Source organism: Macaca fascicularis, chromosome X, assembly GCF_037993035.2.
Source record: "Macaca fascicularis isolate 582-1 chromosome X, T2T-MFA8v1.1".
Classification (NCBI taxonomy): domain Eukaryota; kingdom Metazoa; phylum Chordata; class Mammalia; order Primates; family Cercopithecidae; genus Macaca; species Macaca fascicularis.
The window spans coordinates 7,403,701-7,429,228 of record NC_088395.1 but is presented as its reverse complement, the minus strand read 5'-3'; the positions used below and the strand labels follow the sequence as shown (position 1 = coordinate 7,429,228).

Below are 25,528 nucleotides of genomic sequence, written 5' to 3'. Positions count from 1 at the left end.
CAGGGTCTGATATTAGCCTTGTCATGGTTTAGTTGAGTGGCTTTCAGGAAATTTTTTAACCTCTGTAGACCTTAGTTTCTTCGCCAGTAGGGCAGGTACAACAATGGTACACAGCTGAATTGCTGTGAAGTTGCAATGGCATAATTTGTGTAAATTAGACAAGACAAGGTCTAGCATGTAGCAAACATTCAGTAAATGCAAGCCAAAGTTCTTAGTTCCTCCCCTGTCATCTCTGATTCAGATCTTGGGAGCATGAGGTGTCTGCTAAAGATGGGGTGGCATATGTATGTGACTCTCCAGAAAGCTTGCTCTACCCCAACAGTAAGTTGGCCTATAGCAATATGTAAGGCTGATGTTCAAGTCTTTCTTATTAAAATATCACTTATGTGATTGGATGACTTTCTGTAGCTATTATTCTTTCCTTCACAGATAAACTTATTAACGGAGTTGTCTATTACTTGTCCTTGAACTATTACTGCTCAACTCTCCACAACTTGGCTTCTGCACCAAGTATGCTACTGAACTGAATTGCAAATACTATCATCTTCTCAGTAACCTTTCCTGCCTGCCACCAAGCTCATACCTATTTCCTAAGTCTTAACAGTAGTCACCTTTGCCTTATAAGTCACATTGTAGCATCGCAGACAAAAACTAATGGTGATACAATGTATTGGCATCCCACATTAGCTAAATAAACTTGTGAACCTTATTAATATTTTATAGGTCCTTTAAAAAGGGCTCTTTCTGATGGCTGGGGATGCCAGAGTGATAATTAATCATCCTCCCCACTGTCACCCTGCCGGGCATTTTTCAAGTCAGGAGGATGGATACTGGTGGGGCTTCCTAGATTCTTATCTGTACACATCTCCACAATTTTTTCTTTCTCCTTCTGTTATTTATGTTTTTAATCTGTGAGGCAGCAGAAAGTGGCACAGTCAGTTGATGACTTCATAGTTTGTTGTAATCAAATAAATATACCCCCTTCCCCACCTCTATGGGTCTCCTTCTTATTTAGTCTTGAGTATTTGATTTAAATAGAATAAAATGATATAAATCCAAATTTTCTGCAAATACGGCAATATGGTTTCTTATGGTGAAACTGAGTGGTAGAGAGAAATGATACAGAAAAAAGGCTTACTTTATGCCCTTTTGTACCTTTGAATTTTCTGCCATGTGCATGTATTATTTATCGAAATATGTTAAATAAGTAAATTAAATGAAAAATCATATGAACAAATTTAACTGCAGAATATCAAAACCTGTAGTTTTTGTGATATATACATACATATATATTCAAGAATAAATGTTTTTATAGATCTTCCTTTATTATTTCCTTCTTCCAGATTTAGCTTTTCAATAAATAGAAACTGTGTCACAAAAGGAGCTACTTGAGGATTTAAGACATGGATTTCAGAAATCAAGACGCCAGTCATGTTCTCTTTGAGGAAATTCAGAAAGAAGTGTTGCAGATTGCCTTTATAATAATGTCTGATGAATGGCACCTCCCTGTGTCCACCATAAAGACACAGAGTCTATTTCCATACCCTTGACCTGGGACTAGCCTTGTTATGTACTTTGACTAACAGAATGTGGCAGAGGAAATGCTGTGCGAAGTCTGGGAATTCAATCTTAAGAAACCTTGAAGCTTTCACTCTTGTCCCCTGGTAAAGGAACTCTGAGGCCACCATACAGTGAGGAAGACAAGTGTAGACTCTTGCAGAGAGGTCTTGTACAATGCAAACCAAGGCGCCCTAGCCAGCAGGAAGCAGCAACTACGGGCAGGTGAGTGAGGGTATGTTTTTCTACTTCCTTCCTTCATCTTATACCCTGTGATCTCCAATCAGTGTAAAATGGGATTTCTCTTTTTGATGTTTTCTCCTGACATTTCTACTTTTGAACCGTGAAATGCACCTATAAATTTCTAGAACGATATGAAATGAACCTATGCAATAATAAGAATTCCATATTAGATATCAGAACTGCCTTTCAAGTTTCTTCTCACCTTAGAAAGCTATACTTTATCCAAGCGACTCGAAAGGGCTGAGTTTCTCAAATAAAGAAGAGCAGATGCTTCTAAAAAGCTATCCTCTGGGCTCATTCTCAATGTACAGCTGCCATGATGCATCCCTTCCCATAGCCTTAGCTTCTGGTGTTGAGCAAAGAATAGAAAACCAGGGTTGCAGCTCAGTGGCATCACAGAGGCAAACCGCATTTAACCATCTCCACGCATCACTCTGATTTGACTTTGAGACTAAAGTCTCTCTTTTTCCTCTTTGCATCAAGAAGAGAGGGGAGCACCAGATTAAATGGGCAGATCTTCGGCCATGGCCTCCCTGTCTTCACATCAGTGTGACACATCTACCACCACCTTCCACATGAAGCAATCACTGAACTTTGCAATAGCTCAACTTCTGCCCACATACTTCTTTGACCAATGGAGAGAATGGAGGCATCATTGCAACAAGACTGCTGACTAAATGTTTGTTGAACGCAGTTCGGAGTACATCTGCCTTTAAAACTGCTTCACATTCAAACTAAAGTAGAGTGACCAGGAGAGGTCTGGAAGATGAGCTCTTCTCACGCATCACATCATCGCACTGTTCCATTAGAATACATGGATTGCTTTCGAAAACATCGTCATGTTTTCAGTAATCTACTCCTTTTGTTTTACTCCAAATGATTTTCCCAACCTTCCACAACCTTTATAGGGACACACACTTTCTCCTAAAGATTTTTTACATCATACCAAACATAGTAGATTCTCTACAAAAATCTGCCATTAATAAGAATATTTAAAGAAAATGCCTTAGGCATTAAAAAAGTGTTTTAAGTAGTGCCAACATCATTGGAATAAGCACATGGCCTTACAAGTTGACTACTTTGATAGACAAGGTTCATTTGGATAGAGGACAACTGGTATCATTTTTTAAGACAATTAAAATATAACCACTTTAATCCAACCATAAACATAAACTACAATAAAAAGCAAAACAGCATACAGGCACTTATTTATACTCACACTGTGCATCATTTGCCCGTTTGAAGGTATATCTAGCATTATTTTAATCTCACAATCTAACATTTTGGTCTCTTGGCTTTACTTCACTTTTCCTCTGATATACGATGCTTTACAACTAATATTAATTCCAGAAGGCATCTTATTTTCCCCATATCCTAAATTATTAATAAATATGTCAAGGGAAGAAAACTAACATCGACCCTTTTAGCAGCTTGACTATTCTTTAAGTCAATACAAATACGTATTATTGACCTTCAAGTCATTTCCCCACAGGGTGTACTCTTTTGGTGGAAGCTAATTTGCTCCTATTTGTAGGGAAGCAGAATGGTGCAGTGGATAAAATAATTGTGTGAGAGCAAAGAGGATAGGTTTGTATTCCTAATACTGACAGACGTCATCATCAAACTTTTCCTGATCTCAGTCTCTTTCTCTGTACAAGCAAAGGAAGATCTGAGATTGGAACTTCCAAGTCCCTTTCCATTTCAGGATTCCTGCCAATGCTCCCTTTAATGTTGGAGGGGCAGGTAACCTTGTAATGAGAAATCTAGACAGAGCTTTTCCATCCTAGGTGTGCACAGCTCCAGAGCATTCTCCTCACCACTCCTGATGGTTGCACTATGCAAGCTGCTGGGAGAACGAATGACATGACCATGAAACCAGAGCTCGTATTACTTCCACCTATTAATCCTCCTGGCATCATTCTTGAATGAGAGAAAGAGAACAGACAGAGTAATATGTCAAACACATTTACATTAGTTTCAATATGAAGTCCCTACTCCAATCAGGTATAAGAGAACCAATAAAAAAAACAAATAGAATTTCCTGGGTGTCTCCTCTGAGCTCTTTGATTATAAAACCCATTCCATTTTTGCTGGGCAGTATGGCTCACATCTTTAATCCCAGCACGTTTGGAGGCTGAGGCAGAAGGACTGTGTTAGTCCAGGAATTTGAGACTAGACTGGGCAACATAGCAAGACCCGCATCTCTACAAAAAAAAAAAAAAATTAAAAACAGCCAGGTGTGGTGGTACATGTCTGTAGTCCCAGCTCTTTGGGAGGCTGAGGTGGGAGGATCACTTTAGCCCAGGAGTTTAATGCTGCAATGAGCTGTGATTGCACTACTGAACCCCATCCTGGGTGACAGAGCAAGACCCCGTCTCTAAAAAATAAATAAATAAAAAAGAAATAAAATCCAATTCCAGGTAAGCATTATTACTCTCTTACAACTGATAAAACAAACTAGGCTTAAAAGAGTAAAATAGCTTGTCTAGGGTCCCTTGGTCCCTTGTTCCTTCCTGGAGTGAGGAGAAGTGTGGTTCCCAGATGGCCTGCCTCCAGTGACTGCACTGAGGGGTGGCTTGAAAAGGATTTAGACCACACAAAAATCTCCATCACATCCCTCTGAGTCACCCAAACAAATACACAATCTCAGTGATATGGTTTGGCTGTGTCCCCATCCAAATCTCACCTTGAATTATAATAATCCCCAGGTGTCAAGGGTGGGGCCAGGTGGAGATAGTTGAATCATGGGGGTGATTCCCCTCATACTGTTCTCATGGTAGTGAATGAGTCTCACAAGTTCTGATGGGTTTATAAATGGGAGTTCCCCTGCACACGCTCTCTTGCCTGTCACCATGTAAGATGTGCCCTTTCTTCTCCTTTGCCTTCTGCTAGGCCTGTGAGGCCTCCCCAGTCATGTGGAACTGTGAGTCCACTTAGCCTCTTTTTCTCTATAGATTACCCAGTCTCAGGTATGTCTTTATTAGCAGCGTGAGAACAGACTAATACACTGAGCCATCAGAAACCAGGTGCTTGCTATGTAAACACAGCTTCTAAGCAGCATCCATGCCCTCCCTTCCATCACATTGATGATCCCAGCCTCCTTCATAGAGATCCTGGGGTCTCCACTACCTAAATCAGATCACAGAGGGTTCCACTTTAGAAACACAACAAAAACAGCATGTTCCCAAGCTTCATCTCAGAATTGGACGACAGTGCAGTGGGGACCCAGAATCTTCACTTTTAACTGGAAAGCCAGGTTATTCTTGATAGTTTCAAAAAGCAATGCTTGAAAACTACTGCCCTGCAACACTCTAAGTTGTACTAGGTTGAGGGGAAGGGAATGGAACAAGAGAAGATGTCAGGGGGTATAAATATGAGTGTGTACTAAACCTGCTCCCTAGTTTCCCCCATGACATAGTGCTGCCACCCCCTGGGCTTCATGTGGTCCATGAACCAGTGGCACCAACATCACCCAGGAGCTTGTTAAAATCACAGAATTTGGGGCCCATCTCCAAATCTACCAAATCATAATCTGTATTTTAATGAGATCCCCAGATATTTCATGTACATATTGGAGTTTTAGAACGGGTGAGGGAATAAATATGATGATTTACCGGGAATCTCACCTTCCCCAACTCAGGGGAAAAGAAAACAAGTTTTCGGCCGGGCGCGGTGGCTCAAGCCTGTAATCCCAGCACTTTGGGAGGCCGAGGCGGGTGGATCACGAGGTCAGGAGATCGAGACTATCCTGGCTAACATGGTGAAACCCCGTCTCTACTAAAAATACAAAAAACTAGCCGGGCGTGGTGGCGGGCGCCTGTAGTCTCAGCTACTTGGGAGGCTGAGGCGGGAGAATGGCGTGAACCCGGGAGGCAGAGCTTGCAGTGAGCCGAGATCACGCCACTGCACTCCAGCCTGGGAGACACAGCGAGACTCCGTCTCAAAAAAAAAAAAAAAAAAAAAAAAGAAAACAAGTTTTCATATAACATCTACCAGGCACACTTTATAAACAATGTTAACTATTTCTTTCATGATTCACCAAAGTGTAGTGCACTTGGTTTCTCAAGTCACCTGCTTGGCCCTCTTCCAAGTGTACTTTCCTTCCTTTCTTTTCTTTCCTTACTGTTCTAAAGCTTTTTAATAAACTTCCACTCCTGCTCTGAAAGTTTCCTCCATCTTTTTCCTGCCGTATGCCCCTCTGTTGAATTCTTTCTTCTGAGAAGGCAAGAATTGAGGTTGCTGTAGATCCATATGGATTTGCCACCAGTAACTTGGATACCTTCCACCAGTGACATATTTGGTGCCACGTGATTCAGATACCTTCCTTAGTGGTAACAGATCTCTATGCCTCACCTCCTTTGGCTGGAGGCATCTGACCTCCGTGCGTGCTTTCTCTTCTCCTCTCTCTCTCTCTCTAATTAAAAATAAAGATTCACCAAAGTAAAGTATCTTATTTCAAATTCACAGAGCAAGGACAGAGCAAGGATTTTTAAATCAAAATGAATCTCTCTCCAATTCCCCTGGCTTTTGCACAAAGAACCATACAAAAGAAGGCTGCAGGCAGTCCAGGCACAGTGACTTAAGCCCGTCATCCCAGCACTTTGGGAGGCCAAGGTGGGCGGATCGCCTGAGGTCAGGAGTTGGAGACCAGCCTCACCAACATGGCGAAACCCCATCTCTACTAAAAATACAACATTAGTTGGCTGTGGTGGTGCACACCTGTAATCCCAGCTACTTGGGAGGCTGAGGTAGGAGAATCGCTTGAACCCGGGAGGCGGAGGTTGCAGTGAGTTGAGATTTTGCCACTGAACTCCAGCCTGGGAGACAGAGCAAGACTCCATGTCAAACAAAACAAAAACAAAAACAAAACAAAACAAAACAAAATAGTGGCTGCAGGCAAGAGGAGCCAGTTTTCACAAAACCTCCACCATGGACTCACCAGCCTTGTCCCCTGTATAGGAAAGACTTAACACAGCAGGCCTGGGTTGCTCAAACCCTGCACATTCCCAAGAAAGTCCCACTTTAGTGATGGGCCTTGGTTAGTTTCCTGTGATTTAAGTGCTTAGAATGTTCCCATTGATTATAGGGCTTTTCATGCTTTGGGTGGGGGGAGTGTCTTGAACTATGCATACAAGATTGTGTAAATAGTGCATGCAAGCGGTGTGCCTTGTGGTAAACACTTTTTGTTTCCTTCTAAGAGTCTAGAGATTCAAAAATCATGTTTGACTATGTGCCTTTGTGTCTGACCTCCAATAAAAACTCTGTACTCCAAGGTTTGAGTGAACTTTCCCAATTGACAATACTTTGGATATATTATTACAACTCCTTGCCAGAGGTATTAAGTGCACCCACTGGGAGGACACACTTGGAAGTGTGCCTAGTTTCCCTTGCACATTGGAAGCCTGTGTCTACTTTCCCTTGCACTTTGCCCATCCATCTTTTCCCCTGTGCTGATTTTGTTTGTGTCCTTTCACTATCACAAACTGTAAGTATGAGTAGTATAACAACTTCTGAGTCCTGTGAGTCTTACCAAATCATTGAATGTGGGCATGGTCTTGGGGACCACTGACACATCCCTCTTCCTTCTAAGAAGCTGCTCTGTTATCTCAAAGCCTAGTGGGGAAGATCTTTTCCACCTCATCAGGCCATCTGTCTTAGTCCATTTTGTGTTGCTATGAAGAAGTATCTGAGGCTGGGTAATATATAAAGAAAAATGTTTATTTGGCTCACAATTCTGATGTCTGGAAAAGTTCAAGTTTTGGCATCTGCATCTGGCAAGGGCCACAGACTGCTTATCCTCATGGTAGAAGGTAAAAGGGAGCTGGTGTGTGCAGACATCACATGGCAAGAGAGGAAGCAAGAGAGCCAGAGGCAAGAGGTGCCAGTCTTTTTTAACAACCAGCTCTTGTGGAAACGAACAGAGTGAGAACTCACTTATCTCTTCCCTCAGCTAGGGCATTAATCTATTCATGAAGGATCTGTTCCCATGATCTAAATACCTCCCATGAGGCCCCACCTCCAACACTGGGGATGAAATTTTAACATGAGGATTGGAGGAGTCAAATATCCAAATCATGGCACCATCTAACTTTTTTTCCTACATGGTTGATCTTCAGATACAAAATCACATCTCCTACAGGCTTCTCTATATTTTCCCCAATCTTTCTTCTCCAAGATCAAAATTCTCAGATGTTTCAATATCATCATTCATATTCAGCTACTTCAACACACCATGGTCATCCTCTCTGGAATGTGTTCAAGTATGCCTGGGCTCTTCTCCAAGTGATTAATTCCAATACTCCCAGATGCATTCCAACCTGCACAGAATGGAACTTGGTCAACACTAACCTCTAGGAATTAAGCCTGAAATCTTATCTCAGGTATTTTTGTAGACACTTTTAATTTTCCATGTATTAAATAATAACATACTTGAGTTGCTTTTTATTTTTCCTTATTCTGTGCTAAAGATTCACAGTCTTTTTTTTATCAGTTATTTTCAAGCCACCTGAGCAAAGCCTGCAACTTTCATACAATCATCATTCATCTTGGGAGAGTGGATTCGTAATTCCCATCTGTCGATATATTTTGGATCCTGACGAGTTGATGTGAGACAAGATTGTAAATGTTCAAACAGAGTTTTTATCAGACAACTAAGGGTAAACGTGAAATTCTCCCCAAAGAGCAAGAAAGAAAAAAAAAGTTTACAGAGTAGCAGTGGTTGTTTCTGATCCTAACTTCAACTGACATAGAGCTAAAATATACTTTGGTCAGTGATATTTGTGAGCATCTAGGCCCCAAGTGCTTTTGCTTTGCCTCTAAACAAAGACATAACCCTTCTTTTCTGAGATGAACTCAGCTTGGCACTGCTTATATTTGTTCAAGCTTTACCCCTAACAGCCTGGCTTGCTGTCCCAGCAGCTGGAGGACAATCTCCGCATAGCATTTCCTGCTTGACCTCTGGTATTCAGTCCTTAAGGTCCCAGGGGTCAAAAGGTACTTCTCATTGCACTGCAAAGTTTTCTTTCCTGGTTTCAGGCTATCTTGTATTTGTTTTTGAATATGTCTTCAATCTTTTCCTAGTGGACCTTATGACTTGGTCGTTATTCTAGCTGGCAGGAAGCTATTTAAAACCTGACTCATTCTTCTGAGATGCTTGTGATGTCTCAGATGACATGAAAGTTCCTGATATCTCGTGTCCTTGCATGCAACTCATTGATAATCATGTCAGGGCAAAAGAGTCTGAAATCTAAAACTTCCAACACTAGTGTGTTGGTCCATTCTGGACATCCTTTAGACCAATCATTTAGAGAGCTGTTAGTTTGCTTAATTTAGCCCATCTTTTCTCACCTTACCTTGTATAATACGTAATTTAAAAGCAGGAGAAGATCAGTAAAGCCAGGGAAGCCTATTTTAAGCTTTAGACTGGAAAACAGCGACCCAATAAGAGTAAAACTAAGCCAAAAATGTTCCAGTATGACTTCAGTAAAAATGTGTGCTTTGCTTCAGTAGACGTGTGAGTTGGGAAGAGAGAATAGCATTTAAACACTATGGGAGACAGAAGGGATGATTGGGAGGCATGGTGAAAGAAAGGTCTCAGAATATGGGATGAGACAATTAAAGAAATAAAAGTGTTCCAAAACACCACAAATTGAATTCTTTTAAATATTCTTAGAGAGACACAGATAAAGAATAGAATTCTTTTTTAGTAAGTTTTTGTGCTTGGATTTTACTTCTTTAAATAAGACACTACTATGGCACAAACCAAGTAAGCCACATACTCAACAAACTTGTTATATTATAGGGCATGCATGCATGAAATCCACAATGAAAACCATTATAGCAATATGCACAGAATTTAATGTTGGGATTCACAGAATCTTGGCTAACTTGGCCAGTTGGTTCAGCTCTATGGCCTTGTCTTCCCCAGTGAGAAAACAAAGGGTGTGCAGAACAAATCTAAAATCATTTCTGCCACCATTCTATGTTCTTATCAGATGGTGTATTTTTATCTGCTACAGATAATGTTGTATGTATAGGTAAAATGAACAGACTTTTGGAGAAGTGTATTTATATTTTCTTTGAATCTTTTTGTTTAGTCACACTGAAGGGTAAAAGTATGCATATGGAGTGGGGATAGTATGATGATGATAGTGGCAGGAGACAGAAAAATTCCTAGCAGACAGGGACAGGTAAGACCCGACCTTCAAGCCAAAGATAGTTTAAACCTAAAAACTGAGCTTCTCTGGTTCCGTATAGAGTCCATGACTGGAGCAAGAACTTCTATCCCCATGTTACCCTCTCTCTCTTAATTGTTTCCTTCTGGATAATGCCTTTTAACCAATTGAATGGTGCTTTTGCCAAACCCACCAATGGATCAATCAGCACACTTCTCCTGCATTCTAGGTCCATAAAAACCCAGACTCAGCCTCACAGATGGCAACCTGCTTTCAGGTTCTCCTCTCACAGGTGAAAGCATTCCTTCTGTCACTCAATAAAATTCTTCTCTGTCTTATTCACTCGCTAGTGTCCATGCACCTTATTCCTCTCAGTTGTGGGACAAGAACCTGAAACTCACTGACATGCAGGTGGTGGGAATGAAAGAGTTGTGATATTCCTGGCCAGCTCACCAAGCTGTGGGCAATGGGAATAAAAGAGCTGTAACATGCTCCTGCTTGCCAGACTACAGGAGAAAGAGAGCTGTAACATGCTCTCGCTTGCCAGGGTACAGAAGTGAAGAGCTGCCACATTTTTTCAGGGCTTGGACCTCGTGACTCCCTGAGAAAGAGCTATAACACCTCTAGGGGCTCCATGATTGCTAGCATCTCTGAGTTTTCAGGTGCCACTGTGTTTGCCTCATCTAGATGCTGGCACTAACATGGAAGCCATTTGTGGCATGCCTAGTAGTCACATAAAGACTGCAATGGGAAAACTCATGTTGCCCAGTTTTCTACCAAATATGGATTTCAGGGCAATTGAAGATTCAGAGTATTGGATGGGACAGTTCATCAGTGAAATACAGCATTTAGAGTGTTGGAAATACCTTTCTCTTCTCAGAGAGTAAAATATGTCAAAGAGTATCATGATCCAAGGAGACATTTAAAAAGACAATCATATACAGATTGATTTCCAAAAATTTTCAAATTACCTCATCATCCTTAAACTATTTTGTATAATACGTATAAAATAATGCATGGTTCCTCAGATCAAGTGTCTCTTGCACCCCCATACCCTTTTATTTGAATCTGTTGGCTCAATAGAAATGATAATTGAGTGTAATTAAAACTTTATGGGTCTCCTTCAGCAGTGTTATGGGGTCACTGCCTTATGTTTTCAATAAATTTGTAATTGATTATTTAAATAAGATTATGTTTAAAAGTGATATGGTTTGGCTGTGTCCCCACTCAAATCTTATCTTGAATTGTAATAATCCCCATGTGTCAAGGGTGGGGCAAAGTGGAGATGATTGAATTATGGGAGTAGTTTCTCCCATACTGTTCTTGTGGTAGTGAATAAGTCTTGCAATATCTGATGGTTTTATAAATGGGAGTTCTCCTGCACAGGCTTTTGCCTGCCACCATGTAAGATGTGCCTTTCTCCTCCTTTGCCTTCTGCCATAATTTTGAGGCTTCCCCAGCCATATGGAACTGAGTCCACTAAACCTCTTTTTCTTTATAAATTACCCAGTCTCTGTTATGTCTTTATTAGTAGCATGAGAACAGACTAATACAAAAAGTCATATGTTAACTTCATCACAGATAACCTTGCCTTCTTTGGAATAGCTTGGTTGAGAACTCCAATCATATCTAAAACTGCTTTGGTAGAAAACTCTTTCATGCTTTTTGACTTAATATTCTCTACCTTATTTTTTTATTGTAGTAAAATGCACATAACCTAAAATTGACCATTTTAAGCATTTTTAAGTGAGTTCAGTGGCACTAAGGATATTCACATTGTTGTACAAGCATCACCACCATCCTTCTCCAGAACTTTTTTCATCTTGCAAAACTGAAACTCTGTACCTGTTAAACAATAACTCCTCATTCCTCTCTCCTGCCAGTCCCTGGCAATGGCCATCCACTTTCTGTCTGTATGGATTTGACTATTCTAGGTGCCTCATGTAAGTGAAATCATACAGTATTTGCTCTGTATCTGGTTTATTTCACTTAGCATAATGTGCTCAAGGTTTATCCATGTTGTAATCTGTGTCAGAATTTCCTTCCTTTTTAAGGCTGAGTCATATTTCATTAGCTGTAGCTGAATTCTTAATAGAAGAGGTATATGCTGGTATCAGAACTTTATAATGGAAGGGTTTTAGCAGAATTCCACTAGATGCTATGGTTTCCCTAATTTTTTCTTTCATCAACTACACTCAATTGAACACATCTCCAACCCACACTTTGTCATTCTTTTGGATATTACTTCTTTATTCTCCCTGTTTTTCCCTAAATCAATCTCTATAAGCTAACTGTCTTCTAATATACTTGTCTCCTTTACTTGATCACTGTTGGCGTGCCATGAGCCATGGTATCTCAATCATAGATATGAGAGCCAAGAATGCATGAAAGGAATTAGGGATTCCCTGATTTGCAAAGGTTTGCAAATTACCTCATCGTCCTGATTTTAACCTATTTTGCATAATATAAATAAAATAATGCAAGGTTCCTCCTTGATTCCTTTTATGCATTCTTGGTTCTCATATCTATGATTGACAGAAGTCCTGGACAACTGCATAGCTTTGTTTCTGACTTTCATTCCTCTCCTCAGTTTCACTGCTTCCTATCTTCTGTTGTGTCACGTGGGCACATGAATCATTTTGTATCCAAAGGGCAGTTAAGGTGAGGTAAAAGAACAGTATCATGCCCACTGACATGATAAAAAATCCTTTAAAATACTCTCTGAGGGCTGGGTGTGGTGACTCACGCCTGTAGTCCCACCACTTCTGGAGGCTGAGGCAAGGAGATTGGTCTAGTCAGTAGTTCAAGATCAGCCTGGGCAACATAGCAAGATCCCATGTTTACAGAAAATTAAAAACTTAGCAAGGAATGGTGGTGAGCAGCTGTAGTCCCAGCTACTTGAGAGGCTAAGGTAGGAGGATCACTTGAGCCAAGGAAGTCAAGGCCGCAATCCAGCCTGGGTGACAGAGTGAGACTTTGTCTCTACCAAAAAAATAAAATTACTTTCTGAAATGAAACCATGAATGTATGCTCATTATAGACAATAATAAATGGAAGAGGAGTTACCAGAATTTTCCTACTTACATTATATTTAGTATTATAATAATGTTTGGATAAAATGATTACAACCACTGTTAATATTTTGTTACATAGTCTCTAGAGCTTCTTTCTAAATATATGGCATGTGTTTATTATTTTACAAAAATATTCTTTATATGGAATTATATATATATACATATATACACACATTTCTATATTTTATTTGCATTTCTTTAATTTACAATGAAGTTGGACTTACATTCATATATTTATATTTCTTTAATAAATAGCCTATAGCACAGTGTTAGTTTTCTTTTTCTTGACTTACAAAGCTCATTTTGTGCTATGAATATTGGTATGTGTCATAATTTGAAAATATTTCCTCCATGTTGACATTTACAATTTGATGTTTAAATATGTTTTGACCAATAGATGTTTTTAATGAGTGTAGAAGGAATTGCTTTTTCAAGTCTTTTCTTTACGACATCTGCTTTTCGTATTATGCTTTGAAATTCACCCTTACACTAAGATGACATAAATGTTCACTTTTATTTTTAGAATACCTTTATGACTTTCTGTTTGTTTGTTTACATGGTTGATTCATTTCCATGTTTATTCCAGCAAATAGAGTAGGTGGGGTCTTTAACATCCCCATATCCCTTACCACTACGGCTAAGCCCTAAATCTGTATGATAATACGCAGCCTCCAGACATCTACTCCTGGAGGCCACATAGGCAGTCTAAATCAAAACTTTCTTTTTTTATTAATTAATTTATTTTTTATTACACTGTAAGTTCTAGGGTACATGTGCACAACGTGCAGGTTTGTTACATATGTATACATGTGCCATGTTGGTGTGCTGCACCCATTAACTCGTCATTTACATTAGGTATGTCTCCGAATGCTATCCCTCCCTCCTCCCCCACCCCACAACAGGCCCAAGTGTGTGATGTTCCTCTTCCTGTGTCCAAGCGTTCTCATTGTTCAATTCCCACCTATGAGTGAGAACATGCAGTGTTTGGTTTTCTGTTCTTGCAATTGTTTGCTGAGAATGATGGTTTCCAGCTGCATCCATGTCCCTACAAAGGACATGAACTCATCCTTTTTTATGGCTGCATAGTATTCCATGGTGTATATATACCACATTTTCTTAATCCAGTCTGTCATTGCTGGACATTTGGGTTGGTTCCAAGTCATTGCTATTGTGAATAGTGCTGCAATAAACATATGTGTGCATATGTCTTTATAGCAGCATGATTTATAATCCTTTGGGTATATCCCCAGTAATGGGATGGTATTTCTAGTTCTAGATCCTTGAGGAATTGCCACACTGTCTTCCACAGTGGTTGAACCAGTTTACAGTCCCACCAACAGTGTAAAAGTGTTCTTATTTCTCCACATCCTCTCCAGCACTTGTTGTTTCCTGACTTTTTAATGATTGCCATTCTAACTGGTGTGAGATGGTATCTCATTGTGCTTTTGATTTGCATTTCTCTGATGGCAAGTGATGATGAGCATTTTTTCATGTGTCTGTTGCCTGCATAAATGTCTTCTTTTGAGAAGTGTCTGTTCATATCCTTCACCCATTTGTTGATGGGGTTGTTTGTTTTTTTCTTGTAAATTTGTCTGAGTTCTTTGTAGGTTCTGGATATTAGCCCTTTGTCAGATGAGTAGCTTGCAAAACTTTTCTCCCTTTCTGTAGGATGCCTGTTCACTCTAATGGTAGTTTCTTTTGCTGTGCAGAAGCTCTTTAGTTTAATTAGGTCCCATTTGTCAATTTTGGCTTTTGTTGCCATTGCTTTTGGTGTTTTGCCCATGCCTATGTCCTGAATGATACTGCCTAGGTTTTTTTCTAGGGTTTTTATGGTTTTAAGTCTAACATTTAAGTCTCTAATCTATCTTGAATTAATTTTTGTATAAGGTGTAAGGAAGGGATCTAGTTTCAGCTTTCTACATATGGCTAGCCAGTTTTCCCAGCACCATTTATTAAATAGGGAATCCTTTTCCCATCTCTTGTTTTTGTCAGGTTTGTCAAAGATCAGATGGCTGTAGATGTGTGGTGTTATTTCTGAGGGCTCTGTTCTGTTCCATTGGTCTATATCTCTGTTTTGGTACCAGTCCCATGCTGTTTTGGTTACTGTAGCCTTGTAGTATAGTTTGAAGTCAGGTAGCATGATGCCTCCAGCTTTGTTATTTTGGCTTAGGATTGTCTTGGCAATACAGGCTCTTTTTGAGTTCCATATGAACTTTAAAGTAGTTTTTTCCAATTCTGTGAAGAAAGTCATTGGTAGTTTAATGGGGATGGCATTGAATCTATAAATTACCTTGGGCAGTATGGCCATTTTCATGATATTGATAAAGGGGATATCACCACCAACCCCACAGAAATACAAACTACCACCAGAGAATACTATAAACACCTCTACACAAATAAACCAGAAAACCTAGAAGAAATGGATAAATTCCTGGACACATACACTCTCACAAGACTAAACCAGGAAGAAGCCGAATCCCTGAATAGACCAATAACAGGCTCTGAAACTGAGACTTTGCTGAAATTGCTTATCAGCTTAAGGAGATTTTGGGCTGAGATGATGGGGTTTTTAAATATACAATCATGTCATCTGCAAACAGGGACAATTTGACTTCCTCTTTTCCTAATCGAATACCCTTTTTTTCCTTCTCCTGTCTGATTGCCCTGGCCAGAACTTCCAACACTATGTTGAATAGGAGTGGTGAGAGAGGGTGTCCCTGTCTGTGCCGGTTTTCAAAGGGAATGCTTCCAGTTTCTGCCCACTCAGTATAATATTGGCTGTGGGTTTGTCACAATTATAGCTCTTATTATTTTGAGATACATTCCTTCAATACCGAATTTAGTGAGAGTTTTTAGCATGAAGGGCTGTTGAATTTTGTCAAAGGCCTTTTCTGCATCTATTGAGATAATCATGTGGTTTTTGTCTTTGGTTCTGTTTATATGCTGGATTACATTTATTGATTTGTGTATGTTGAACCAGCCTTGCATCCCAGGGATGAAACCCACTCGATCATGGTGGATAAGCTTTTTGATGTGCTGCTGGATTCGGTTTGCCAGTATTTTATTGAGGATTTTTATATTAATGTTCATCAGGGATATTGGTCTAAAATTCTCTTTTTTTGTTGTGTCTCTGCCAGGCTTTGGTATCAGGATGATGTTGGCCTCATAAAATGAGTTAGGGAGCATTCCCTCTTTTTCTATTGATTGGAATAGTTTCAGAAGGAATAGTACAGCTCCTCCTTGTATCTCTGGTAGAATTTGGCTGTGAATCCGTCTGGTCCTGGACTTTTTTGGTTGGTAGGCTATTAATTATTGCCTCAGTTTCAGAGCCTGTTATTGGTCTATTCAGGGATTCAGCTTCTTCCTGGTTTAGTCCTGTGAGAGTGTATGTGTCCAGGAATTTATCCATTTCTTCTAGGTTTTCTGGTTTATTTGTGTAGAGGTGTTTATAGTATTCTCTGGTGGTAGTTTGTATTTCTGTGGGGTTGGTGGTGATATCCCCTTTATCATTTTTTATTGCATCTATTTCATTTTTCTCTCTTTTCTTCTTTATTAGTCTTGCTAGAGGTCTATCAATTTTGTTGATCTTTTCAAAAAACCAACTCCTGGATTCATTGATTTTTTGAAGGGTTTTTTTTTTGTGTCTCTATCTCCTTCAGTTCTGCTCTGATCTTAGTTATTTCTAGCCTTCTGCTAGCTTTAGAATGTGTTTGCTCTTGCTTCTCTAGTTCTTTTAATTGTGATGTTAAGGTGTCAATTTTAGATCTTTCCTGCTTTCTCTTGTGGGCATTTAGTGCTATAAATTTCCCTCTACACACTGCTTTAAATGTGTCCCAGAGATTCTGGTATGTTGTATCTTTGTTCTCATCGGTTTCAAAGAACATCTTTATTTCTGCCTTCATTTCGTTATGTACCCAGTAGTCATTCAGGAGCAGGTTGTTCAGTTTTCATGTAGTTGAGTGGTTCTGACTGAGTTTCTTAGTCCTGAGTTCTAGTTTGATTGCACTGTGGTCTGAGAGACAGTTTGTTATAATTTCTGTTCTTTTACATTTGCTGAGGAGTGCTTTACTTCCAACTATGTGGTCAATTTTGGAATAAGTGTGATGTGGTGCTGTGAAGGATGTATATCCTGTTGGTTTGGGGTGGAGAGTTCTGTAGATGTCTATTAGGTCCGCTTGGTGCAGAACTGAGTTCAATTCCTGGATATCCTTGTTAACTTTCTCTCTTGTTGATCTGTCTAATGCTGACAGTGGGGTGTTAAAGTCTCCCATTATTATTGTGTGGGAGTCTAAGTCTCTTTGTAAGTCTCTAAGAACTTGCTTTATGAATCTGGGTGTTCCTACATTGGATGCATATATATTTAGGATACTTAGCTCTTCCCATTGCATTGATCCCTTTACCATTAGGTAATGGCATTCTTTGTCTCTTTTTATCTTTGTAGGTTTAAAGTCTGTTTTATCAGAGACTAGGATTGCAACCCCTGCCTTTTTTTGTTTTCCATATGCTTGGTAGATATTCCTCCATCCCTTTATTTTGAGCCTATATGTGTCTCTGCACGTGAGATGGATCTCCTGAATACAGCACACTGATGGGTCTTGACTCTTTGTCCAATTTTGCCCGTCTATGTCTTTTAATTGGAGCATTTAGTCCATTTACATTTAAGGTTAAGATTGTTATGTGTGAATTTGATCCTGTCATTATGATGTTAGCTGGTTATTTTGCTCATTAGTTGATGCAGTTTCTTCCTAGCATCGATGGTCTTTACATTTTGGCATGTTTTTGCAGTGGCTGGTACTGGTTGTTCCTTTCCATGTTTAGTGCTTCCTTCAGGAGCTCCTGTAGGGCAGGCCTGGTGTTGACAAAATCTCTCAGCATTTGCTTGTCTGTAAAGGATTTTATTTCTCCTTCACTTTTGAAACTTAGTTTGGCTGAATATGAAATTCTGGGTTGAAAATTATTTTCTTTAAGAATGTTGAATATTGGCCCTCACACTCTTCTGGCTTGTAGAGTTTCTGCAGAGAGATCCGCTGTTAGTCTGATGGGCTTCCCATTGTGGGTAACCTGACCTTTTTCTCTGGCTGCCCTTAACATTTTTTCCTTCCTTTCAACTTTGGTGAATCTGACAATTATGTGTCTTGGAGTTGCTCTTCTCAAGCAGTATCTTTGTGGTGTTCTCTGTATTTCCTGAATTTGAATGTTGGCCTGCCTTACTAGGTTGGGGAAGTTCTCCTGGATAATATCCTGTAAAATGTTTTCCAACTTGGTTCCACTCTCCCCGTCACTTTCAGGTACACCAATCAGATGTAGATTTGGTCTTTTCACGTAGTCCCATATTTCTTGGAGGCTTTGTTCATTTCCTTTTACTCTTTTTTTTCTAAACTTCTCTTCTCACTTCATTTCATTAATTTGATCTTCAATCACTGATACCCTTTCTTCCAGTTGATCGAATCAGTTACTGTAGCTTGTGCATTCATCACGTAGTTCTCATGCCATGGTTTTCAGCTCCATCAGGTCATTTAAGGACATCTCTACATTGTTTATTCTAGTTAGCCATTTGTCTAATCTTTTTTCAAGATTTTTAGCTTCTTTGCGATGGGTTTGAACTTCCTCCCTTAGCTTGGAGAAGTTTGATCGTCTGAAGTCTTCTCTCAACTCATCGAAGTCATTCTCCATCCAGCTTTGTTCCATTGCTGGCAAGGAGCTGCATTCCTTTGGAGGGCAGGAGGCGCTCTGATTTTTAGAATTTTCAGCTTTTCTTCTCTGTTTTTTTTTCCCATCTTTGTGGTTTTATCTACCTTTGGTCTTTGGTGGTCATGATGTACAGTTGGGGTTTTGGTATGGGTGTCCTTTCTGTTTGTTAGTTTTCCTTTTAACAGTCAGGACCCTCAGCTGCAGGTCTGTTGGAGTTTGCTGGAGGTCCACTCCAGACCCTGTTTGCCTGGGTATCAGCAGCAGAGGCTGCAGAAGAGTGAGTATTGCTGAACAGCCATTGTTGCTGCCTGATTGTTCCTCTGGAAGCTTCGTCTCAGAGGGGTACCCAGCTGTGTGAGGTGTCAGTCTGCCCCTACTGGGGGATGCCTTCCAGTTAGGCTACTCGGGGGTCAGGGACCCACTTGAGGAGGTAGTCTGTCCATTCTCAGATCTCAAACTCCATGCTGGGAGAACCACTACTCTCTTCAAAGCTGTCAGACAGGGACATTTAGATCTGCAGAGGTTTCTGCTGCCTTTTGTTTGACTGTGCCCTGTCCCCAGACGTGGAGTCTACAGAGGCAGGCAGACCTCCTTGAGCTGCAGTGGGCTCTATCCAGCTCGAGCTGACGTTAAGAAAACACTCCAGTGGTTGGGGAAGGTGGCTTGTGTCTATAATCCCAGTGCTTTGGGAGGCTGAGGTGGGTGGGTCACTTGAGCCCAGGAATTCAAGACCAGACTGGGCAACATAGTGAGACCCCATCTCTACAAAAAAATTAAGAAATTGGCAGGGCATGGTGGTGAACATCTGTAGTCCCATCCATGTCAGGGTAGGCTGAGGCAGGAGGATATCTTGATCCCAGGAGTTCCAGGCTTCAGTTAGCTGTTATAACACCACTGTACTCCAGCCTGGGCAACAGAGCCAGAGCCTGTCTCTAAAAAAAATAAAAAGAAGCAAAAAATAAAGGAAATACTCTAATGAATACAATTCCTAGCACCATGGCAGTGAGAAAGGATGACTTTGGAGGAATTAGATCTTCCACAAGTCTCTAGCTTCATCGTCCAGGAATTTACCCACCAAGACTTTGTCAAGGGTCTGTCAGATATGCAATCTGACCTCATTTTATTTCTCTTGCAAATGTTGCATCTGTATATTTCCTTTCAACCCTTCCCATTAGCTGCACAGTCTTCACTTTTATTTAGCCACTAGGAAAAGCTGATCATTTAGAGCCATTGTTCTTTCCTCTTCAAAGGCCACAGCTGCTGGTGTGAAGCTTGGAGATGCTGAGTCACAAAATAATCTTCAGTGGATAAAATGCAGGGTTAGCCTCCCAAGTAAATACATTTGGGACAACATATAGTTATCTTCCTTTGTTCAAAGCTAATTTTCACTCTTCTCCTCCTCTGTTGATTATCATTTTAACCATTTCATTTCTAATTTTCTATACTATTATTATTAGGCTGGTCTGGAGACCCTTATAGATACCTGACACATACCCGTATACTAATCATCATTACTTTCCTTTGGCAAGATAATAAAGGTTATTTTCTTTCAGAGTGCATTTTGTGGTTCAGTGACTCTGGTCTACTTACAGTCTCTGAATTTCCTATTCAAGAGACGAGAATAATACTAATAATTTCACTGACAGAAAGTCCTTCATTGATATAGCTTTCTCTATTTTTATATTTATATGGAGAGGGATGTTTTATCTTGATGGTACTGGCAGTAAAATATTACCCGAGGCTATTCATGCTTTGGAAAACAAATATACATTAAAATTAAGTAGAAAAGCATGATTTCTTCTCCTGAAATATGTTTGTCAAATATAGAACTATTAAATAATAGTGGCCAGACATCTCCCAAGAGGAACATTGAGTTTGTCAATCGTGATCCAAAGAATCAGGAATGACAGAGAATTCCTGCTACTTATGGAAGTCATGATCACAACATTCAGTTTCCAGGAGACCGTGGACCATGTGTCCATGCTGCTTGGATGGAAGTACAGCGACCTCATCCAGCCTCCTGTGCTGAACACAGTGGTTATGATCTTTTTCATGGTCATGCTTGCTAGACCTGTCTCCCAAGTATTCTCATTGGATGGGACCATTAGCAGGCTAGTGTTAAGCATGGGACCATTGGCAGGCTAGTATTTTTAGCAAACTCACTTTTAAGTCTCTAGATTGTGATCAAAACTCACAACCAGTCCATATTGTCCATAGTGGGATTCTGACTCTAGAGCAGCTCCCAAGTTCACATTCTGCAAGTCTGACAGGTCATCGTGAAGATCAGCTGAACATTTTCCTGAATGCTGGACACTGGTCCATCTCTGATCTTGTGATTCAAATCTGAAAACTAGATTTCACCTTCTTCCTGATACCAGCTTACCTCTTTGTGGTTCTTACTCTTCCTCTTCACTTGTGTCCCTCTTTGGTAACCTTTCCAAGATTTAGTCCTTTTATATCGAATACATGGTCTTTGTGATGGTTAATTTCACATGTCAACTTGATGGGCTGAAGAGATACTCAGAGAACTGGTAAAATATTACCTCTGGGTGTATCTTTGATGGTATTTCCAGAAGGAATTAGCATTTGAATTCGTAGACTGAGTAAAGATGATCACCCTCATCAGTGCAGGCAGGCATCATCTTATCTGTTGGGGGTTTGAATGGAACAAAAGGTGGAGGGAGGGAGAATTCACTCTTTGTTTGAGCTGGGACATCCAGATTCTCTTGCAGTTGGACAACAGTGACTCTTGTTCTCAGACCTTTGGAATTCAGCTGACTTGCTTCAGCTGGAGCAAGTCTCCAGCTTGCAGACAGCAGATGGTGGGACGTTTTGGCCACCAAAACTTCATGAGCTAATTCCCACAATAGATAGCTATATATAGATATGGATATAGTTATATAGATACATAGGTTTAGATATGAATATAGATATAGGTATAGATATGGATATAGACATATAGATATAGGTATAGATATGGATATAGATATACAAATATAGGCATAGATGTGAATATAGATATATAGATCTAGGTATAGATACAGATAAGTATACATATGTATAGATGTAGGTATAGATATAGAGATAGATGTCAATACAGATTTCGATACAGCTATAGATTTTCTATTTTTTTGTTTCTCTGGAGAACCCTGATGAATATAGCCTTCCTCTCTGAGGCTTCTGATCACATTTTCCAGGATTGATGTAATTTTCTTGGATGACGACATGGTTGTTAAAACTCTTTAACAATTGTGAAGCCTGTAAATGTGCTCTATCAATTATCACCTATCCCTCAGTTACTGGCCACACCATTTACCGACCCATTGGATCTAACCTCTTAGACTCCGGGTTATATGTCCTTGAAGCTTTCTGCTCAGCTTGGTCCATTTTGTATTGCTCTCTAACCGTGGTCTAGCTATCACACAAACTTTTGGAGAAACTCTGGAGAGTATGGGATTAGCTGGGAGCTTCCTGTCCTTCTACAGTTAATTGGCCTACTTAATTTTGCTTGGATAGGATGCTAATACTTGGATACTACACAGACGGCTAACGATTTCTTTAATTCTGATGGTTGTGTCACAGGGTTTAGTGCCATTTTCACCTCTACAATTTAATCCCTTGGACTCTGGTTTATGTGGAAAGACTTTCTTGGTCCAAGTGATCACTGCAATGGCTACCTCACTGCTGAAATATTTCCCCATGTGCTAAGCCCACTGGTGGGTAAATTTTCTGGAGTGTTTCATGCTGCAAATCTAATCAACAATCCATACAATCTTGTGAAATTTAATTGAGAAACTTCCCACACTGACCCTTTTTCACCTACTAGAATATATAATTCGCATCTTCTTTCAGGTCAAAAGGGAAAACTAGGGTCATTATCATCCCACTCCCCAAGCCTAACTCTAATTAAAATATCGAGCTTGCTTTAGCTTTCCTGTGCATTTTGCATTTATATAGACACAGCATGAAGCATCTTTATAATAGCAGAAGTAAAAGGTTTTAGAGAAAAAGATAAGCTTTCTCCATTCACTTGTTATTTTGGATTTGTGTTCTAACAAAATGGGAATGCACACACATTTGATTAAGTTAAACTGATAAGTATGTTGTGGTAATTGCCTCAAAATGAATGTAGATAAGTTAAAAAAGAAAGAATATCCCGAAGTAAATGGGATGTTAAACATGGGCTCTTTGGTCTTGAACAAATCAGATATTTATCTGCTGCCAGCAACAAAGTTAGAGAAGTCACACTTACTCTTTTTCCCTAATGTAGGGAGAAAAAAGAAATTGCTACCTATTACATATATAAGAGAGCATGTAAGTATAGATATGCTTATATTTTATATATTAGCTAAATATATAACTTCCAATTAAATGTTATAAAGAACAGATAGTACTCAAATAAGTATTTGCCTAGGTAAGTGATTCTCAACAGAGGGAGTGATTTGGTCCTCAACAGGAGACATTTGACAACATCTAGAGATATTTTGGTTTCCACAACTGGGTGGGGAGGAGAAGAGGGAAGCAGCTAATGTCTAGTAGGAAAAGACCAGGGATGCTGCTGAACATTCTTCTGTGCATAGTATAGCTCCCCCACAATGCAAAAATGCCCAGCCTCAAATATCAGTAGTGCAAAGTTGAGAATTCTTGGTGTAAATAAACTGAAAATAGGTATTTGCAGTTCTGATGTTAGGTATTCACTATATTTATCTGTCATGATGCTTTGAATCTTTATTTAAATTGTCTCATTTGATTTTCACAACTTTCTTATGAAGTTGTGCCCATTTTTCAGATGAGAAATTGAAGAACAGTAAGTTCAGTGACCTATTCACATTAGTAAAAACAACAAGACCATGGGGGCGTGCCCAAGATGGCCAAATAGAAACAGCTCCAGCCTCCAGCTCCCAGCGTGAGTGACACAGAAGATGGGTGATTTCTGCATTTTCAACCAAGGTACTGGGTTCATCTCACTGGGGCGTGTTGGACAGTTGGCACTGGTCCGCCTGTGCAGCCCGACCAGCAAGAACTGAAGCAGGGCAAGGCATCGCCTCACCTGGGAAGTGCAAGGGGGAAGGGAATTCCTTTTCCTAGCCAAAGGAAATTGAGACATGCAACACCTGGGAAATCAGGTAACTCCCACCCTAATACTGCGCTTTACCAAGGGTCTTAGCAAACGGCACACCAGGAGATTACATCCCACACCTGACCCAGAGGGTCCCACGTCCATGGAGCCTCCCTCATTGCTAGCACAGCAGTCTGAGATCTAACTGCAAGGCGGCAGCGAGGCTGGGGGAGGGGCGCCCACCATTACTGACGCTTAAGTAGGTAAACAAAGCCGCTAGGAAGCTTGAATTGGGTGGAGTCCACCACAGCTAAAGGAGGCCGGCCTGCCTCTGTAGACTTCTCCTCTGGGGACAGGGCATAGTTAAACAAAAAGCAGCAGAAACTTCAGCAGAGGTAAATGACCCTGTCTGACGGCTTTGAAGAGAGCAGTGGATCTCCCAGCACAGAGGTTGAGATCTGAGAACGGACAGACTGCCTGCTCAAGACTGCCTGAGTAGCCTAACTGAGAGACATCCCCCACTAGGTGCAGACTGACACCTCACACCTCTCATGGTGGGATACACCCCGAGACGAAGCTTCCAGAGCAAGAATCACACAGCAACACTCACTGTTCAGCAATATTCTATCTTCTGCAGCCTCTGCTGCTGATACCCAGGCAAACAGGGTCTGGAGTGGACCTCAAGCAAACTCCAACAGACCTACAGCTGAGGGTCCTGACTATTAGAAGGAAAACTAACAAACAGAAAGGACACCCACACCAAAACCCCATCAGTACATCACCATCATCAAAGACCAAAGGCAGATAAAACCACAAAGATGGGGAAAAAGCAGGGCAGAAAAGCTGGAAATTCAAAAAATCAGAGCGCATCTCCCCCTCCAAAGGAACACAGCTCATCACCAGCAACTGAACAAAGCTGAATGGAGAATGACTTTGACAAGTTGAGAGAAGAAGGCTTCAGTCGATCAAACTTCTCAGAGCTAAAGGAGGAACTACGTAACCAGCACAAAGAAACTAAAAACCTTGAAAAAAGAATGGATGAATGGATAACTAGAATAATCAATGCAGAGAAGACCTTAAAAGAACTGATAGAGATGAAAACCATAACACGAGAACTATGTGACAAATGCACAAGCTTCAGTAACCAACTTGATCAACTGGAAGAAAGAGTATCAGTGATTGAAGATCAAATGAATGAAATGAAGTGAGAAGAGAAGTGTAGAGAAAAAAGAGTAAAAAGAAATGAACAAAGCCTCCAAGAAATATGGGATTATGTGAAAAGACCAAATTTACGTCTGATTGGTGTGCCTGAAAGTGACGGGGAAAATGGAACCAAGTTGGAAAACACTCTGCAGGATATCATCCAGGAGAACTTCCCCAACCTAGTAAGGCAGGCCAACATTCAAATTCAGGAAATACAGAGAACACCACAAAGATACTGCTCGAGAAGAGCAACTCCAAGACACATAATTGTCAGATTCACCAAAGTTGAAAGGAAGGAAAAAATGTTAAGGACAGCCAGAGAGAAACGTCAGGTTACCCACAAAGGGAAGCCCATCAGACTAACAGCAGATCATCGTCCTGATAACAAAGCCTGACAGAGATACAAAAAAAAAAAAAGAGAATTTTAGACCAATATCCCCGATGAACATCGATGCAAAAATCCTCAATAAAATACTGGCAAACTGAATCCAGCAGCACATCAAAAAGCTTATCCACCATGATCAAGT

General features: G+C 40.3%; 1 protein-coding gene across 10 annotated transcripts in view; it reads left to right on the top strand.

The window, feature by feature from the left end:
- Window positions 1-25,528, top strand: part of PNPLA4 (patatin like domain 4, phospholipase and triacylglycerol lipase) — a 240,177-nt gene that overhangs the window by 136,206 nt on the left and 78,443 nt on the right. For 3 of the 10 annotated variants that reach the window (XR_012429967.1, XR_010584361.1, XM_065538465.1), the window contains one exon: window positions 1,344-4,030. The exons of the other annotated variants lie outside the window; for them this stretch is intronic. Coding sequence is in view for 1 of the 3 variants with exons in the window: in XM_065538465.1 (XP_065394537.1) it covers window positions 1,344-1,392 (49 nt within the window). In the remaining 2 variants the exon portion in view is untranslated. Of the gene's footprint in view, window positions 1-1,343; window positions 4,031-25,528 lie in introns of those variants that run through there. 10 annotated transcript variants of the gene reach the window in all.